Below are 17,900 nucleotides of genomic sequence, written 5' to 3'. Positions count from 1 at the left end.
CACACACATGTACACAGTCCCTAGCTCGCTTTAGGGTTTTCGATAGGCGGTGGCCTTGCAAGACACGACCCTCTCCTTATGTCTTTAAGACGAGAGGGCGTTACACTACCACTGGGTAACCCGGTGCATATTGCCCATATAGATTCGGGGGGCGCGATCCTTGTAGATATTAACATTCACATCCCAACCCCATTCCTTTCATGAGGGTCAGGGCAAGAACTCAATTGCCGGCATTGCTTTCCTATCATATCAGTACAGATCGGACAACCAATGGGTGACCTGTTTCATAGTGCCTTATATCAAAAGGCTCACATTATTATACCACACTACCAATAGGTGTCTCATTGTGTAGCGGTCCATATCACAGTCACATCATAACAATATCCCACTACCAATGGGTATCCCATTGCGTAGTGGTCCATATCACATGCACATCATAACAGTATCTCACTTCCAATGGGTGTCCCATTGCGTAGTTGTTCATATCACAGTCACATCATAACAATATCCCACTACCAATGGGTGTCCCATTGCATAGTGGTCCATATCACAGTCACATCATAACAGTATCCCACTACCAATGGGTGTCCCATTGTGTAGTGGTCCATATCACAGTCATATCACACCTAATTGCAACTGTGCACATGCATACTCAAGCATTCATTCACTCATGCTTTGCTATTTTTCAGGAATTCAAGAGCATTCACAGTATCATAAGCATGAATATTCAATGCCTCATGACAGATAGTTTCAATCTCTTTATGAGGGGTTTAAGCTTTATTCAGAAACATATAAATCAGTGCAGCACCATTCATGAATCATACAATAGTTTGGATTCACTACCATTCCCTTCGGTGATATACATATGCAAAAGGAGGCAATGTATCCAATTCATAAGAAATTTCAACATTAACTTGAAATAGACATATATATCTTTCAATCAAATGAAATTTGAAGTTATTTGAGCATCATTTGATCAGTCGAGCTCAGTGTAAAATAGACTACAGTTCAGAAATTTCTGCAATTCCTTATAATAACACGTCCCCACTAACCGAGGCATAACTCTCAATTTAGAAGGAATTTTGATATGGTTTCAAAACCAACTTAAAAGTAAAGAATCAAATATTTCAATTGGAGGTAGTTTGAAAGTATTTTGACCCCGTTTAATTGGTCAAAATCTCAATACATAGGAATGAAATTTGTGAAATCTGTTGTAATCTCATAACAGTGATATGTCCCCATAAACAAAGACAGAACTTCCAATCTATAAGAAATTTTGGGATGATTTCAAATACAAAATTTAAATATAAACACATATCTTTCAAATAAAGGTAGTTTGAAGGCATTCGGATATCATTTGATTAGTCAAAATTTCATTATAAGAACATGTAATTTCCTTGAAAATTCGCAGTATAGTCATGGCATACCTCAAGAACAATCAAATACTTCCAATTTATCGTAGTTATCAATATGAAACCTTTTTCATCTTACATTAGATGCATGGGACCACTATTTCACAAATTTTCATGGCTAACAAGAGAAATTTTGGTGCTCATTTTGTCATGAAATTGAAGGCCTAATTTTCTGAAAAAAGAGCAGAACACATGCAACCACATTTCTTCTCACAATTCACATACATGCTCAAGCTTAGTTTCATACTTAAATTTCATGCTTTCATGACTAAATTTCATACTTTCATGACTATGGACATACAAGGTGTTTGATCCACTTACTTGTGTGCACTGATGCTTCCAAAATCCCTCATGCAGTCCACTTCAAGCTCTTCAACAGTGGGCACAAAAGGGGCTGCGAACTCTAAGTGTTTGGCTTTCAAGAGTGAAAAAACAAGGTTTGGGAGAGAAGAGAAGGGCTTAAGTAGTCCATGGGTTAGAGGTGGCAGCCCATATTTGCCAAGTGGTAGACACAGTGGCATGCAACTGGAAAAATTGCGGGTCTGGCAACATGTAGCAGGCAGGTGGCACCTAGGATCATGCATAGGCTCGACGATGTCACGCACGTCGGTGTCATGCAGGCCGGCATCGCGCATGGCGGCACTCTTTTTCTACCTCTTCTTACTGCTGTGCGTGGTCAGTTTTCTTTCTCCTCTTATTGTCGAGCGCGTTCATTGTCGCGTATGCTTACTGTCGTGCGCGTCTCACTGCTACACGTGCATTCTCTCTCTTTTCTTCTCCTTGCCGTCGCTCGCGTTCTTCTCCTTGCCGTCGTGAGCGTTCTTCTTCTTACCGTCGCGTGCGTTCTTCTTCTTACCGTGGCTCGCGTTCTTCTTCTTACCACCGCACTAGTCACTATGCTGGGAAAATCTCGGTCCTTACATTATCTTCCCTTAAAAAAGGATTTTGTCCCCAAAATCGTGTATCAGCTAATCAAATAAATGTCGTTACTTATCCTAGATTTCGTCTTCCCGTTCCCATGTCAATTCTTCCTTTGAATGATAATACCACAACACACGAACCTGAGGAATTTCTTTATTGTGCAACACATGCACTCTCCTGTCCAGTATCTCAATTAGTTGCTCAATATAGGTCAAAACTTCTCATATTGGAATTGGTTCATACTTCAAAACATGGGACGGGTCAGGCTGATATTTTCTTAATAGTGACACAAGAAAAACATCATGAATGTTTGCCAATTCGGGTGGTAGGGCAAGTTGATATGCCATGACTCCAACTTTTTCCATAATTTCAAAGGGTCCAATAAAACGTTGACTAAATTTTCCTTTCTTACCAAACCTCATAATGCCCTTAGTTGACGATACCTTTAGGAAAACCCAATCACCTACTTCAAATTCGAGGTCTTTGCTTCGATTATTGGCATAATTATTTTGCCAACTTTGAGCAGTCTTGAGCCTCTCTCGAGTCAAGGCAATCGTTTTTGAAATCGCTTAAACAATTTCTGGCCCTAACAGCCACCTTTCACCAACTTCATCCCAACAGACAAGTGATCTGCACTTCCTCCCATACAAGGGTTCAAAAGGTGCCATCTAAATATTGGCTTGGAAGCTGTTGTTATAAGAAAAGTCTATCATAGGAGATGGTCATTCCAATTTCCTTTAAAATCAGTGACACACGCCCTTAGCATGTCTTCCAGGGTCTGAATGGTTCTCTCTGGCTGCCCATCAGTCTGGAGGTGAAAAGCAGCGTTAAAAGTAAGTTTTATTCCCAAAGCTGATTGAAGACTATTCCAAAATCTTGACGTAAATCTAGTGTCCCTGTCGGACATGATGCTAACAGGTATTCCATGAAATCTCACGATCTCTTTAAGGTATAACTGGACCAATTTATTCTGGGTATAGCTTGTGCAGACCGGTAAGAAATGATCAGCTTTGGTTAGTCAATCCACAATGACCCAAATACTTTCATGTCCGGAACCCGCTTTAGGTAAGCTGGAGACAAAGTCCGTAGTAATTTGTTCCGGGCAAGGGCTACAACAGTCCAGCGGGTTTCTGATGTTCATCTTTCACTTTCTAACATGTCAAGCACTTATAAACAAATTGTGCCACTTCTCTTTTCATGTTATTCTACCAGAAAGTTTTCTTCATGTCCTGCTACATTTTAGTGCTCCTAGGGTGTACCATATAACATGAATGGTGAGCTTCTTCCAAACTAGCCCTTTTTACATTCTCATCATTTGAAACACATACTCAATCTTTAAAATCTTAACAGATCATCACTGCTCACAGAGAAATCATCTTTTCTTCTCAGCTTTATTTCTACGAGAATTTTCATAAGTTGAGGATCTTCCTTTTGTGCCATTCGAATCTATTGAACGAGCTGGGGCTCCACTCTTATACACACAGTCATTCCTTCCCCATCACTAAGGGGTCGATTTGGGTGCCACTCTACTGCATCCTCTAACAGTTTCATTTCTCGAATCATTAGATGGGCAACTGATACCACGGGCTTCCTGTTTAAAGCATTTGCTACCACATTAGTCTTGCCCGGGTGGTAAATGATGGTACAGTCATAATCATTCAGTAGATCCATCCATCTTTGCCTTGTATTCAACTCCTTTTGAGAAAATAGGTACTTGAGGCTCTTATGATTTGTAAATACCTTAAATTGGGCCCCATATAGGCAATGTTGATGTCGATGGGGTCCTGGTTTCCTTTCGTGCGGGGATGAGGAAACCCTCTCTCAAACAAACGTGGAGGTTTGGCGTGCTATGGTCGCGTGGGCCCCCCATCTTGTGGATAAGAGGTCGACAGTGAGAAAGATTTTTGTGACTGGGGCATGAATAGCTCTTACGCCGCTTTGGGGATCGAGGATGTGCCCGAGTGGATGGCCCTCTTAGAGCAATTACGAAGCCCTCCGGCTGCTTGTCAGCATGGTTTGAATGGGAGCCTGCCTCAGGTTCTCAATCTCTCTCTCTCTCCTTTCACTCTTTCCGTACTATAGGGATGGAATCCTAATGTCCCTCTTCCTTGGTTGCCCTTTCAAAAGGGTTTGCTGGCCACTAAAGGGGGTGTGGATAGAAGTCGAGGGAAGAATCCCACAGGTTGATATGTCTGCGGGGTTGCGGACGAACGGGGGGCTTTCGCACAGACGGGGTCACCCCTGTGGGAGTGGGAGGAAAGAGAGCGAGAGAGAGAGAGAGAGAGAGAGAGAGAGAGAGAGAGAGAGAGAGAGAGAGAGAGAGAAAAGGAGTGACTCGACTTGGGGGGAATGGGATGACCCGCGCGACTGGGGTGTCCGCAGGACCGCACACTCAGGGGTACCCTCCCTTACAAAGTTTTCTCTCTCTTCCTCTCTTCTCTCCCGAACGGGCTAGGAACTCACGAAATAAGACAAAGTAAGAATGAACTAGCCTTGATTCTTCCCAGCCTTTGGGGTATTGGAGCTTCCAAAAGGGGAACATTTTGGAGCAAATTTTTCCTCTTTTACAAGTGAGCTGAGCTTTCTTATATAGAGGTTTCACCAAACATGGGTGAATGTTCAAAAGTCAAGCTTAATTACAATTAAAAAAATTGAAAACAAATCCAAAAATTAGGTGCAAATGATCAAAATGTCCCTGTGATCTTTTGCCCGAATGACGAGACCGCCGCTGCATGCATGCTGCTCCGCCATGGGAAGACTTTGGAAGTTGGTCTTGCAACTTGCGGCAACTGTTCGACTTTTTCAACAATATATCTTTGTTCTCCTCTTGATTATGAGTATTTTGATGCCCTACAATCGTGTTATGTTGGCCTTCTTCCCCGGGGTGAATGTCCAGTAAGTTTTATGAACTTTGTTTGCCAATGCATGTCCGAGATGCGTCGTTTTAGCCCCTGGCTCCGCTTGCATGTCAAAGAGGAGGTCACTGCAGTCGTTTTGTACCAAGTTGGGGTTGTAGATTTGCATCTTTAGCTTTTTTTGGAAGGTTACGGGAGAAAGGGATTCCGGCAACTGACTGGATTTGTTTCTCTAGTGACCTAAGGACTCGCATTCATCTAACAAGGGATTGACTACAAGTGTCACACCAGAATGTAGCTTTGTGCGAGGCGGTTCTTTTGAACTCTTCCTCTCGTTTATCCACAGCCTAGATTTCAAGCTATGCTTCACCAAATCCGGTGCCTATTGGGCTTTTTTTCGGCCTTGGTTTCTCCAGCTGCCTTTCTTTTCATAATAGTAGGGGTTCCCAGTCACGACAGTGAGTGCCTTAGGTCAAAATGGCAGGGTTGACATGACATAGAACATGTCAACATTTGAGCTCTGTCAGATTTAGAGAAGGGCACCATAGGTTGGAGAAGTTGCCACCGAAAACATTGACGCGGCCCCATTTTCGGGATTGGTTTGGTGAAGCTGTATCGCGCTAAGGTAAAACCCACTAATTGCGAGGCCGCATGAGCATAAAGCCTTTTAAAGGGGTCCGATTGAGCCCAAATTTATTCCTCGGGGGTTTCTTAACATTATGAGCACAATGGCGATGGTCTGATGCCCCAGCCTCTATCATGGGGCTACAGTGGAGGGTCCTTCTTCAGTGTTGAGGTGTCGAACTCAGGTCACTAGGCTGGAGTCTTTATTTCTCGGCACAATCATAGACTGCAGGTGTTTCATGAACCCGCGAGACCAGACTATCACCGGCTCTCTCTTTATTCACATGGGCTCATGGAAGTACATAAAAAATGATGTACAACAAATGTTTCCAGATTTTCAAGGTGAATACTACAGTTGCGAGTTCTAAGTCATGAGTTGGGTAATTTTGTTTATACGGCTTTAACTGTCTAGAGGCATAAGCTATGACCTTCCCTCGCTGTATCAGCATGCATCCAAGCCCCTTATGTGAAGTATCAGTGTAAACCACAAAGTCCTCGTTTCCTTCGGGTAAGATCAGTGTCGGGGCCGTAGTCAATCTCTTCTTCAGTTCTTGAAAACTTTTCTCACAATCATCTGACCACACATACTTCACTTCTTTTTGGGTTAGGCGAGTCAGGGGAAGTGCTATTTTTGAAAAGCCTTCTATATAATGTCTATAGTAGCCCGTCAGTCCCATAAAACTTTGGACCTTTGACACATTTGTCGGTCTTCCCCACTTAAGTACGGCTTCAATTTACGACCCCATCTTTAGAAACAATGTGCCCAAGGATGGTCACGCTAGGAAGCCAAAACTCACTCTTACCCAACTTAGCATACAACTTTTTTTACTTCAGTCTGGAGAACCATTCTTAGGTGCTTCTCTTCTTCCAGGTTCTTTGAATAAACCAAAATTTCATCTATAAAGACCACCACAAAATCATCCAGAAAAGGGTCTAAAAACTCTATTCAATAGGTCCATGAAGACAGCCGGGGGATTGGTCAACCCAAACGGCATTACTTATCGAGTCCTGAATGCGGTCTTAGAAACATCTTCCTCCTTAACCCGCAATTGATGATAGCCCGATCGGAGATCAATCTTGGAAAATACTGGGGGCCCTTGAAGCTGGTTAAAAAGGTCGTCAATACTAGGCAAGGGGTGCTTGTTCTTTACCGTGACCTGATGTGTCTATAATCTATACAAAACCTTAAAGACCAATCTTTTTTTTTCACAAATAGGACCGGTGCACCCCAAGGTGACACGCTGGGTCGGATGAACCCCTTCTCCAATAATTCCCGTAATTGTTCTTTCAGCTCATTTAATTCGGCTGGGGTCATCCTATAAAGGGCTTTAGAGATGGGCACAGCACCTAGGACCACATCTATTTCAAACTCTACCTCCCTAACTGGAAGCAAAGAGGTTAATTCTTTAGGAAAAACATTTGGGTATTCCCTTATCACTGGTATCTCCTCTAACTTGAATTGGACATCCCGATTCTCTACTATATAGGCCAAGTACCCAACACATCTTTTGGCCAGCAGACAGGAAGCCCAAAGGGCAGAAATAAGGTGTAGAGCGGGGAAATCCTTAATGTAAATAAAGTTCAACTCAGGCAGGTTTGAGTGTCTAAAGGTTACAGTTTTATCATAACAATTTATTGTAGCATGATGTGTGGACAACCAGTCCATGCCCAAAATAACATCAAAGTTTTGAATGTCTAAAATTATCAGGTCTATAGGTAGAACACACCCTTCAAGCAAAACCCCACAATGTTTATAAACCATATCAGTTTTATAGATTCCCCTATAGGTGTGAATACTACCAATGTCCAGTCAAGAAATGCAGGTCTAGCATTCATGTGGAGTGCAAAGTGAGGTGCAACAAAAGAGTGAGAAGATCCAGGGTCAATCATAGCTTTAGCTTCCAAACCACAAACAGAGAGCGTACCTCGGATCAAAGAGGTAGACGCCCTGCTTTGTGAGCAATAAAACCCGACCTTGAGTCTTCGATCGGTTTTCTGGCCCCTTTACCATGTAGTCTTTGACCAGATGGCCAGGCTTGCCACATCGAAAACATGACTTTGTCTTCTTATAACACTCAACCGCCGAATAGTTGCTTAACCCACATTAAGGGCAAGCCGGGAGTCGATTATCTCTTATGTCGCCTGGGAAGGTCTTTTGAATCTTCATATTGCCCTGATTGTTCCTTCCCCCAAAACTTCTCCTTTGAGGTGGTCGAACCTTCCTCCCGAGGTTCCCAGATTGTGCTGAACCCATTCTTCCTTGTTTCCTTAATCGGACTCTTCACAGTCCCTCTCAATCTTCATGGCAAGGTCTACTAAAGGGGAGAAGGTCTTGAGGTTTGCTAATATTATTTTTCCCCTTATATTGGGCTTGAGGGCTCTCTCGAACTTGTTTGCCTTTCGCACCTCCATATTGATGATGTGCGGTGCATAACATGAAAGCTCAGCAAACTTCGTCGCATACTGTTCTACTGATAATCTTCCTTGCTGCAGCTCAATAAATTCTACCTCCTTCATCTCTCGCACTGAGTCAGGGAAATACTTCTCGTTAAATGCTTCCAGAAAATTCTCCCAAGTTGCTACTGTCCCTGACTCTTCCCAAGATTGCTTTACTGAGCCCCACCAGTGCTTGGCATCCCCTTCCAACATGAAGGTTCCCAGCCTAACCGTCTGTTCATCTGTACAGTGCAAAACATTGAATATCTTTTCCACCTGTCTCCTCCACCACTCGGATTTCTCCACTCCCCCGTGCCTCAAGAACATCTGAGGTGCCAACCTCCTAAATCTTTCTATTAGCCCTCAGTCTGATATGGGGTAGGGGTAGCCGGGACCGGCATATTATCCTTCATCATCTGAGTCATGGCCCGTAAAGTCTTGAAAAATTCACCGAGGGCCTCGGTATTCTCATTGTTGGAACTCGTATTATTGGCACGAGTCCTTGTCATCTTTGGCCTAAAAACAGGAGCACCCAGTTACTAGCCTATTCAGAACTATTCTATAGACACTCCTATGACTCTTTAGACCAATAATCCTATCCTGGATGCTTTGATACCATAACTGTCACGACCCTGACCCCTGACCCTTACCGTACTTACTGGAGGGCGACAGAGTGCGAAGTCGTGATCGGAGGTGGCGAACGCCACTCAGGTGGGAGTGGCTCACCGCATTTAGAAATGCAGAATCAAAGGAAATCACGAAAGAAATTTTAAAACTCATTCACCAAGCTCCACAAAACTGAACAGAATAAAACCACATTATACATATACATTCTCCAGAAATTCTTTTACAATTATGTTCAAGGCACTACAAGCCTAACAACAAGATTACAATACTTCGTCAAACCAACTCTGTAGCACTGCCACCAAACACCTACTATCAAGTAGTTCCTTTGTCCAACATCGAGCTTCAGTTGTCTACCAAAAATGTCCAGCTGCTCGCTCTCAAGAGTCAGAGGTTATCACTCTACATAGATGAAAATAAAAGGGATGAGCTAAAAGCCTAAAAAGTAGATCAACACTATTGCATTCTTGCCTATATATAATGACAATTATAGACATTTCCTCCAATTTATACAGTACTCACAACGTGGAGTCATGAATCACAATTCTTTAGCAGTGTAAGAAGAAGTATAATTCAGATATCAGGACATTACATATTGCATGATCTAACAATTACTCAATCTCTTATTGCAATAAAAGATTAGAAACTCAGACGAAATGCATAATGCATACAGGCAGAGACTGGAGTTGCTTACTCTTGAAGTAGAAGTTCCATCGATCAGGCTAAGCTAATCTCTGTAACTTGGAACTTCTACCCTCACTCAGGAAGGAGAACAATAACAAATGGGTGTCCCATTTCGTAATGTCCTCACACACGCACACAGTTCCCAGCGTGCTTTGGGGTTTTCGATAAGCGAGGGCCTTGTAAGATACAACCTTCTCCTTATGCCTTTCAGACGAGAGGGCATTACATTACCACTGGGTAACTCGGTGTGTAGTGCCCATATAGATTCGGGGGGCACGACCCTCCCAAATATTCACATTCACATCCCAACCCCATTCCTATCATGGGGGTCGGGGCAAGATCTCAGTTGCTTGCATTGCTTATTTATCATATCGGTACATATCGCACCACCAACGGGTGACCCGTTGCGTAGTGCCTTATATCAGAAGTCTCACAGTATCACTATTAATGGGTGTCCCATTGCGTAGCGATTCGTATCATAGTTACGTCATAACAGTATCCCACTACTAATAGGTGTCCCATTACGTAGTGGTCCATATCACAGTCACATCACAACAGTATCCTACTACCAATGGGTGTCTCATCGAGTAGTGGTCCATATCACAGTCACATCATAACAATATCCCACTACCAATGGGTGTCCCATTGCATAGTGGTCCACATCACACCTAATTGCAACTATTCACATGCATACTCAAGCATTCATTCACTCATGCTTTGCTATTTTTCAGGAATTCATGAGCATTCACGATATCATAAGCATGCATATTCATTGCCTCGTGACATATAATTTCAATCTCTTTATGAAGGGTTTAAGCTTTATCTAGAAATATATAAATCAGTGCACCACCTTTCATGAATCATTCAACAGTTTGGGATTCACTACCATTCCCATCGTTGATATACATATGTGAAAGGAGGCATGGTATCCAATTCATAAGAAATTTCACATTAACTTGAAATAGACATATGTATCTTTTAATCAAAGGAAAATTGAAGTTATTTGAGCATCATTTGATCAGTTAAGAGCTTAGTGTAAAATGGACTATAGTTATGAAATTTCTGCAATTTCTTACAGTAACCTGTCCCCACTAACTAGCGTATAATAATTCCCAATTTAAGAGCAATTTTGATATAGTTTCAAAGCCAACTTCAAAGTAAACACACATATCTTTCAATTGGAGGTAGTTTGAAAGCATTTGGACCCCGTTTGGCCAGTTAAAAGTGCAGTACAATAGGAATGAAATTTCTGAAATCTGCTGTAATATGATAATAATGATATGTCCCCATAAACAAAGACAGAACTTTCAATCTATAAGAAATTTAGGGATGATTTCAAGTACAAAGTCTAATTAGAAACACATATCTTTCAAATAAAGGTAGTTTGAAGGCATTTGGATATCATTTGATCAGTCAAAAGTTCATTATAAGAACATGTAATTTCCCTGGAAATTCACAGTATAGTCATGGCATACCACAAGAACAATCAACTACTTCCAATTTATGGTAGTTATCAATATGAAATCTTTTTCATCTTACATTAGATGCATGGCAACACTATTTCACAAATTTTCATGGCTAACAAGAGAAATTTCAATGCTCGTTTTGTCATGCAATTGAGGGCCCAATTTGTTGAAAAAAAGAGCAGGACACATGCAACCACATTTCTTCTCACAATTCACATACATGCTCAAGCTTAGTTTTATACTTAATTTCATGCTTTCATGACTAAGGACATACAAGGTGTTTGATCTACTTACTTGTGTGCACTGGTGCCCCCAAATTCTCTCACGCAGTCCACTTTAAGCTCTTCAACAGTGGGCACAAAAGGGGCTGAGAACTCTAAGTGTTTGGCTTTCAAGAGTGAAAAAACAAGGTTTGGAAGAGAAAGAGAAGGGCTTAAGTAGTCCATGGGTTGGAGGTGGCAGCCCAGATTTGCCAAGTGGTAGACACAGTGGCATACAACTGGAAAAGTGGAGGGTGTGGTAGCATGCAGCCGGGAGGTGGAACCTAGGGTCATGCACAGGCTCAGCGGTGTCGCTCACACTAGCATCGTGCATAGTGACACTTTTTTTCTGCTTCTTCTTACTGCCGTTCGTAGTCATTTCTCTTTCTCCTCGTACTGCCGAGCGCGTTCATTGCCGCGCGTGTTTCACTGCTGCACGCATTTTCTTTCTCTTTTCTTCTCCTTACCGCTGAGTGTATTCTTCTTCGTACCGCCGCACGCGTTCTTCATCTTTCCATTGCACGTGTCACTATGCCGGGGAAATCTCGGTCCTTACACTACCAACACAAAAAGAATGGAATAGATGGTTAAAAGACAAATGAACAAGGGAGCAAGTGGTAGACCACACTCGCACCAAGGTGCGGCTCTAGGTTCAAATGCGAGTACGAGGGGAGGAATGATAAGAGGGCAAAAGGGGTAGAATTGCTAGGCCCACCTCTAAGCGCAGGCCTGAGCTTGATGATCGGTGTAAGGGGACAAAGAAAGGGAGGCAAGAGAGAGAAAGGGCTGGTCCACCCTCAGATGTGGCCCCGTGCTTGAGGTGGGTGGGTAAGGAAGAGGAACAAAGAAGAGAGCAAGGAAGAGAGCTGGGTCCGGAGTCAGGTGTGGACCTGGGCTTAGAAGCGAGAGGGAGACAGGAGAACGAAGAGGGAAGTGGGAGAGGAGGAGCTGTGGCCCTGCACTTATATGTGAGACATAGTGAAGAAAGGAGAGCAAAGAGGGAAGACAGAGAGAAAGGGACCGGAGCTGCTGCTAAGTGAGGCCCTCAGCTTATGTGTAGGACAAAGAGGGAAGAGGGGGGAAAGAAGAGAGCAAGACTAGGGCCGCTACTAAATGCGGTCCTCGGCTTAGGTGCAAGAAAGAGGGAAGAAAAGAGAGAGAGAGAAGGAAGGGAGACTTAAACAAAAACTATAGAACCTTAAAAAATACTAATTACAGAAATTTCGAGTGATACCAAAAAAAGTTTATTATAATATTATAATTAATGATTATACATTGATAAATAAATCTTGTATTTTATTTATTTATTTTATTTATAAATTATGTAATGTATTATGTTTTTTTTACATTTATAAATAAATTTTTTAAATTGGATGCTATTGTAAGATATTTTAGATTTATTCTTAAAATACAAACAAAAATTTTAATTTCAGTATATGATATCATAGTTAGTTAGGTTGTGATAATTTTGGATGAGTAAAGCGAATTAATAAATATTTGATACTTTGTTATGATACTAATTTAACTTTATATGAAAAATTATTATTTTTAATATTACAATATGAAGGCGTTTTCTAATATTGTAAATTATTTTGATGTAATATTACGATTAATAATTATAAAAACAACCAGAAAGTAAAGCAATGTCTCAGTATTCACCTATTTTTATAAAGTAATGAAAGTACATAATGCGCCATTCCTAATTGGAAAAAGTTTATATAGAGCCGAGGCTCTAAACAATCAAATTATTGCATACCTCAAAAATTTCACTAGAAGAGGTTGTTTTGATGCCCAAATATCCTCAAATTGATCATCTCAACATCAAGATACATGAATATGACAAAAAAATGGATTTCAAGTTTTGGAAATAGTGTGTTTTGTAATACATTTTTGGACTGTCAATTTCAAGATTATCAAGTTTTCATAGATCTGTCGATCTACACTATTTTTGAAGCTTTAAACTTTATAAAGAACAATGAAAATATATTTTAAGGCTATTACAATGATTTCCAGTATTGAAACCACATTTCTGGACACTACTTGAAGGTAGGCTCTAATTTGATTTTTTAGAGCCTAGGCTCTATACAAACCGTACTCCTCCGAATTTATTTTAGAAACTAAAAGATTTTAGAGATTTATAATGCTTTTTTGAAAATTTTTTAAAACAAAAATTACCGATTCTTTGAACCAATCTATCGATTCTCCGATCCAACACGGGTATGGATGTGCACAATTCGAATTACCGATCCGGTTTTTTAAACAGATGGTATAACCGGACATCGTGCAAAGCTCACCGTGAGGGATAAATATGTCATGCGATATTAGAAATTATTATCCAAATGCAATCTTTACGAGAAGAAGGCTCCTTGGTCATTTAAAAAAAAGTCCAGGGCAATTAGGACCGTTTCAATCGAATGTGGTCTTCTTGTCATTGAATAAAAGTAGGGGTCATTCGTTCACATGGTTTCTAACGGTTGGGAAGAACTTTTTCTTGTTCACGAATCTTAGTCTCACATCACAGATCTCACACCACCATTTAAAATATACCTGAGCAAGAGAGTCGTGCTGTGGCCCTAGTCAAGCAGGGGATCTCACATACTTAAACTTCTGATTATTAAGCTCATCTTCAATCTTGGATTTACGTCCAATAAAAGAGATCCTGGTCCAAGCTTTCTAGGTATTCCATCTTCCCTTTCAAATCACTCAGATTTGTTATGCTTAAACACATTGTGGCTTGGTGTATAAATTGTGTTGTTTTTGCATTTCGAATTTCCTTATACCGTGGAAAATGGTGGCCTTTCAAATGTTTTGGATTTGAATCTTTTAATTATAACTGGGTTTTGTTTCATTTTTGGATTTCAATAGTTGGTTTTTCCTTTTAAGGCGTAAATATATGGGTTCTCTTCTTTCTTTTGGAGATTACTTGGTCTTTTCTGTGCAATTACATGATACTTTTCAAATTTGGCATTTAGAAAGTTGGGGTTTTGTGGGAGCTTGATTTCAAAGCTATGGTGAAGGAGACTGAATATTATGACATATTGGGAGTTACCTTAGATGCATCGGCTGCTGAGATCAAGAAGGCTTACTACCTCAAGGTCCTTCTTAGCTTGCTCTTTGTTTCTATTGTTGAACTCGGGAAGAATTATAATTGTTTAAAGAAGTTCATTCGGTTTAGATTTATTGCCTTAAATACTGGGTGTTTACTCTATTAAAGATCTTCCTCTTTTTTTTCTTCGATCTGTAATTGTGTGAGAGAGGTCTCGAACACTTGGAGAATATATATATATATATATATATATATAGAGAGAGAGAGAGAGAGAGAGAGAGATAGAGAGAGAGAGAGAGAGAGAGAGAGAGAGAGAGAGATCTCGCATTGAACATTTCAATGCTTCAAAAAGGCTAGGTGGTGCCTAGGTGGCCTAGGGGTCAGGCCGCCTAATGCCTAGATGGATGCCCAGGCGGGCACCTAAAACTTGGGCGGCTCAATAGAAAAAAGATGTTTATATAGTCTAACAGTATAAGTATAACAATGCTTAAGCGGACGCTCAGGAGGGCACCCAGAACATGGGCGGCCCAATAGAAAAAAAATGTTTATATAGTTTAAGGGTATAAGTATAATTGTATAACACATAAGAACTAGGGATTTAGGGCACATCAAATGTATAGTACACACGTCCCCATAGCACACACTCCTCCATACTCCATAACCATAAGTCCATAGCCAATTATTCATAGTCTGATAGTCCACACTCCACATATAGTTAAAACTTAAAACTTAGCAGTCAAATTACTAAAGTTACCAAACGAGTGAACAATCCATAATACACAACCAAGAGGAGGAAAACAAAATGAAAGAAATACTTGAAGACTCAAAAGTATCTTCAATCATCACTCATCATTCATCATTAGAAAAAGTAGGGTCAGCTGCTTCTGTATCTGTATCATATGCATCAGAGTCGATGCCATCATCATCGTAATCATTTCCCTCCTCAATATAATGGTTGTCCTCCTCTGTCTCTTCTGATTCTGTCTTTGCTTTCTCCTCTTCTTCTAGCCTCGTCCTCTGTGAAGAAGATCTAGTGGCCCTAGGGGGGTCGGCTTATGTCCCTGAGGCATCCATGACCCTGTCCCATGTCAATTCTTCATGCCCCTTGACCTGATCATCATCAACCATCCACCTCATAGCATTGTCCATATTTTTTGATTGGAGAGGGTCTCTGTTATTTCTCTTAGCAAACCTATCCTTCAAGAATTAATTATACTTGACATAGACTAGGTCATTGAGCTTCTTTAATTCAAGCCAGTTCTCTTTCTTTGTATGAATCTAACAAAATCAAATAAAACTAATTAATATAAATAATTAAATATATAATAATATTACTATAAACCTAATACTTACTAAAGTGCTAAATTACTAATACAAATTATATATTAATTATTAAGATATAGAATAAATAATAGAACTATAGAAATGAAACTTGATCACTTGAACTTGATGAACTTAAGAATATTATTACCTGGATCAATTGTGGTCTTTTGTTTCATTGCCATTGAACACCCAAAAGACTTTAATGCAAACTTGTAACTTATTAGCTCATCTGTGCATATAATATCTTGGATATCTAGATCAGGGACTAGCATATCTACACACTTATTAAATCCATTTATAATTGTGTCATTTGTGTGTATCCCTATCAACATAAAAAAAGGTGGGTTCAAACAATAACCAGTTGCATGCAATGGCCGATGTAGCTGCCTATCCCACTTCTCATCAATAATCTCCCAAATAGGCTTATAGCGGCTCTCATCATCATCTATGGGCTATCTCTCTCTTGCATCTCTCCATAGCCTCGTATAAGTAGCCCATAGAAGCCTTGTCACTATCAATCATGCGAAGGACTTTGACAAGAAAAAAAAATATCTTAAGAATGCCCTTCACCTCTCGCCAAAAAATATTAGAAAGGATAATATCTCTCACCTTCTTCTCAACCTGATCCTTATACCACTTGCATACTCTCTACTCATCTGAGGTAAACATCTGCCTCAATTGGACTCTCCTCGAATGTATGCTATCTAGGCATAAGTATCGGGTTGCAAATCTCATGATCCCAAGACTCATAATCTCTTTCTTCTTTGTAAATTTGCGCATCATGCTGAGCTTGAGAATGTGGCTATAAATGAAATTCGTAACTGACTTTGCCTTTTTCACTGCACCTAAAATTTCTCTCAAACTACCAATAGCCTCAAGCATGAGGTCTATACAATGTGCTGCACATGGAGTCCAAGAGATTCTAGGGTAAGATATGTGCAACAAATTTGCAGTAGCAGCATTATCTGTGACAATTTGTATAACATGCAGCTCCCCAACCTCCTTGATTCCCTTCTCTACAATTTGAAATATGTAATGGGCATCATGGCTATGATCAAAGGCATCAATAGACCTAAAAAAAATAGTCCCTAAAGAATAATTTACCAGCAAATTCATCCGTCTTCTTCTCTTCCTATCACTCCAAGCATCAATAATAATAGAAACTCCATATTGAGCCCATGCATCCTTTTGAATTTCAACAACTTCCCTCATGACGCTCACCGCTCTTTCAAAAGAAGCTCTGAAAACTCATATGGGATTGGGGGTTTCATCCTAGGCCCAAATTGGCTAATTGCTTCTATCAAGGTGTAGAAGCTGTTTAGGCGAGCGGTATTGAAAGGAATGCTTGCCTCATAAAACCATGTAGCAATATATTGTGCAGTTCTATCTCTCTCTTCCTTCTTAATTCTATTTTCAATGGTGGTTTGCTTCTTTGTTTTCTCTTCTGCAACCTCAGGGTCAGGCTGGGGCAAAAAAATCCATAGGGCCTCTAACCCGAGGCCTCTTAGGCCCTGAACTCCCAAAAGTAATTACTACTCCCTTTCCCTTCCCCCTAATCATGGATTGTTGTTGTTTTACTTCTACCTCTTGAAATCCCTCCTTGTCCTCATCATTGTCATCATCATCATAACTGACCCGAACCGTGATTTATAAATTGATAAATCTCGTGGGTAACTTGGTAGAGATTGATAAATCTCGTGGGTACCTTGAGGTGGGATTGCTACCCACTTAGTGATTTATAGATTGATAAATCTCGTAGGTAACTTGTTAGATATTATTGTACATGGATTCATCTCGAAAGTTTATTGAGGCTTTTTGGCTCTCACAATGTCACAGTCTTGAAACCCAAATCATAGGTATTTAACCTTGTACAAAATTGTAACATGATGCAAAAGGGCTCCAAGATCTTCTTTGGTAACATGGAATCGGTTCTTGGAGCTTCTTCCGCAACATACAATTTGTGAACGTATTTCATTCAAGATTTTCTTTTGAATCTTGATTCTGTGTCATTAGAACTTGATTCAATGTTGATTGCAACATTGTTTGGTGCATCAAAGAACTACACCTTTTGATTATGTGGAACTTACTTGCAAACAACATGGATTCGTGATTCCTAAAAACTTGGAATCAATATCTCACACACGTTTATTCGCATTGTTGTGCAACTATAAATCTTTGGTTTTGTGATATGGAATCAGGGAAAAGTGATTCCTATCTTCTAGATTCATGTCTCATCCTTGGAAGTGTGG

At 40.5% G+C, this 17,900-nt stretch overlaps 2 protein-coding genes across 30 annotated transcripts in view; one reads left to right on the top strand and one right to left on the bottom strand.

Annotated features, from left to right (window-relative positions):
* Positions 1-8,080: 8,080 nt before the first annotated feature.
* LOC105420905 (uncharacterized) lies at positions 8,081-8,575 on the bottom strand. Its single transcript, XM_011626249.1, has one exon. It carries the CDS (start codon positions 8,573-8,575, stop codon positions 8,081-8,083), a length of 495 nt encoding a protein of 164 aa, XP_011624551.1.
* A 5,040-nt stretch (positions 8,576-13,615) lies between these two features.
* The window catches only part of LOC18437366 (chaperone protein dnaJ 10), a 42,801-nt gene continuing 38,516 nt past the window's right edge, over positions 13,616-17,900 (top strand). For 15 of the 29 annotated variants that reach the window (XR_016052340.1, XR_016052334.1, XR_016052335.1 and 12 more), the window contains exons 1-2: positions 13,616-13,959; positions 14,255-14,377. Coding sequence is in view for 12 of the 29 variants with exons in the window: in XM_020669060.2 (XP_020524719.1) it covers positions 14,291-14,377 (87 nt within the window). In the remaining 17 variants the exon portion in view is untranslated. The remainder of the gene's footprint in view (positions 13,960-14,254; positions 14,378-17,900) is intronic. The other 14 variants (XR_016052338.1, XR_016052330.1, XM_088862328.1 and 11 more) reach the window with 6 other exon arrangements.

The sequence above is a fragment of the Amborella trichopoda genome, chromosome 3 (assembly GCF_054954075.1).
Source record: "Amborella trichopoda isolate Santa Cruz 75 chromosome 3, AtrichopodaSantaCruz75HAP2 v2.0, whole genome shotgun sequence".
Classification (NCBI taxonomy): domain Eukaryota; kingdom Viridiplantae; phylum Streptophyta; class Magnoliopsida; order Amborellales; family Amborellaceae; genus Amborella; species Amborella trichopoda.
The sequence above is the reverse complement of the archived record's forward strand: the minus strand, read 5'-3'. Positions and strand labels throughout refer to the sequence as shown.

Excerpts from the sequence above, each read along its gene's own strand:
- LOC105420905 (XM_011626249.1), bottom strand. The coding sequence starts at position 8,575 with ATGTTCTTGAGGCACGGGGGAGTGGAGAAATCCGAGTGGTGGAGGAGA.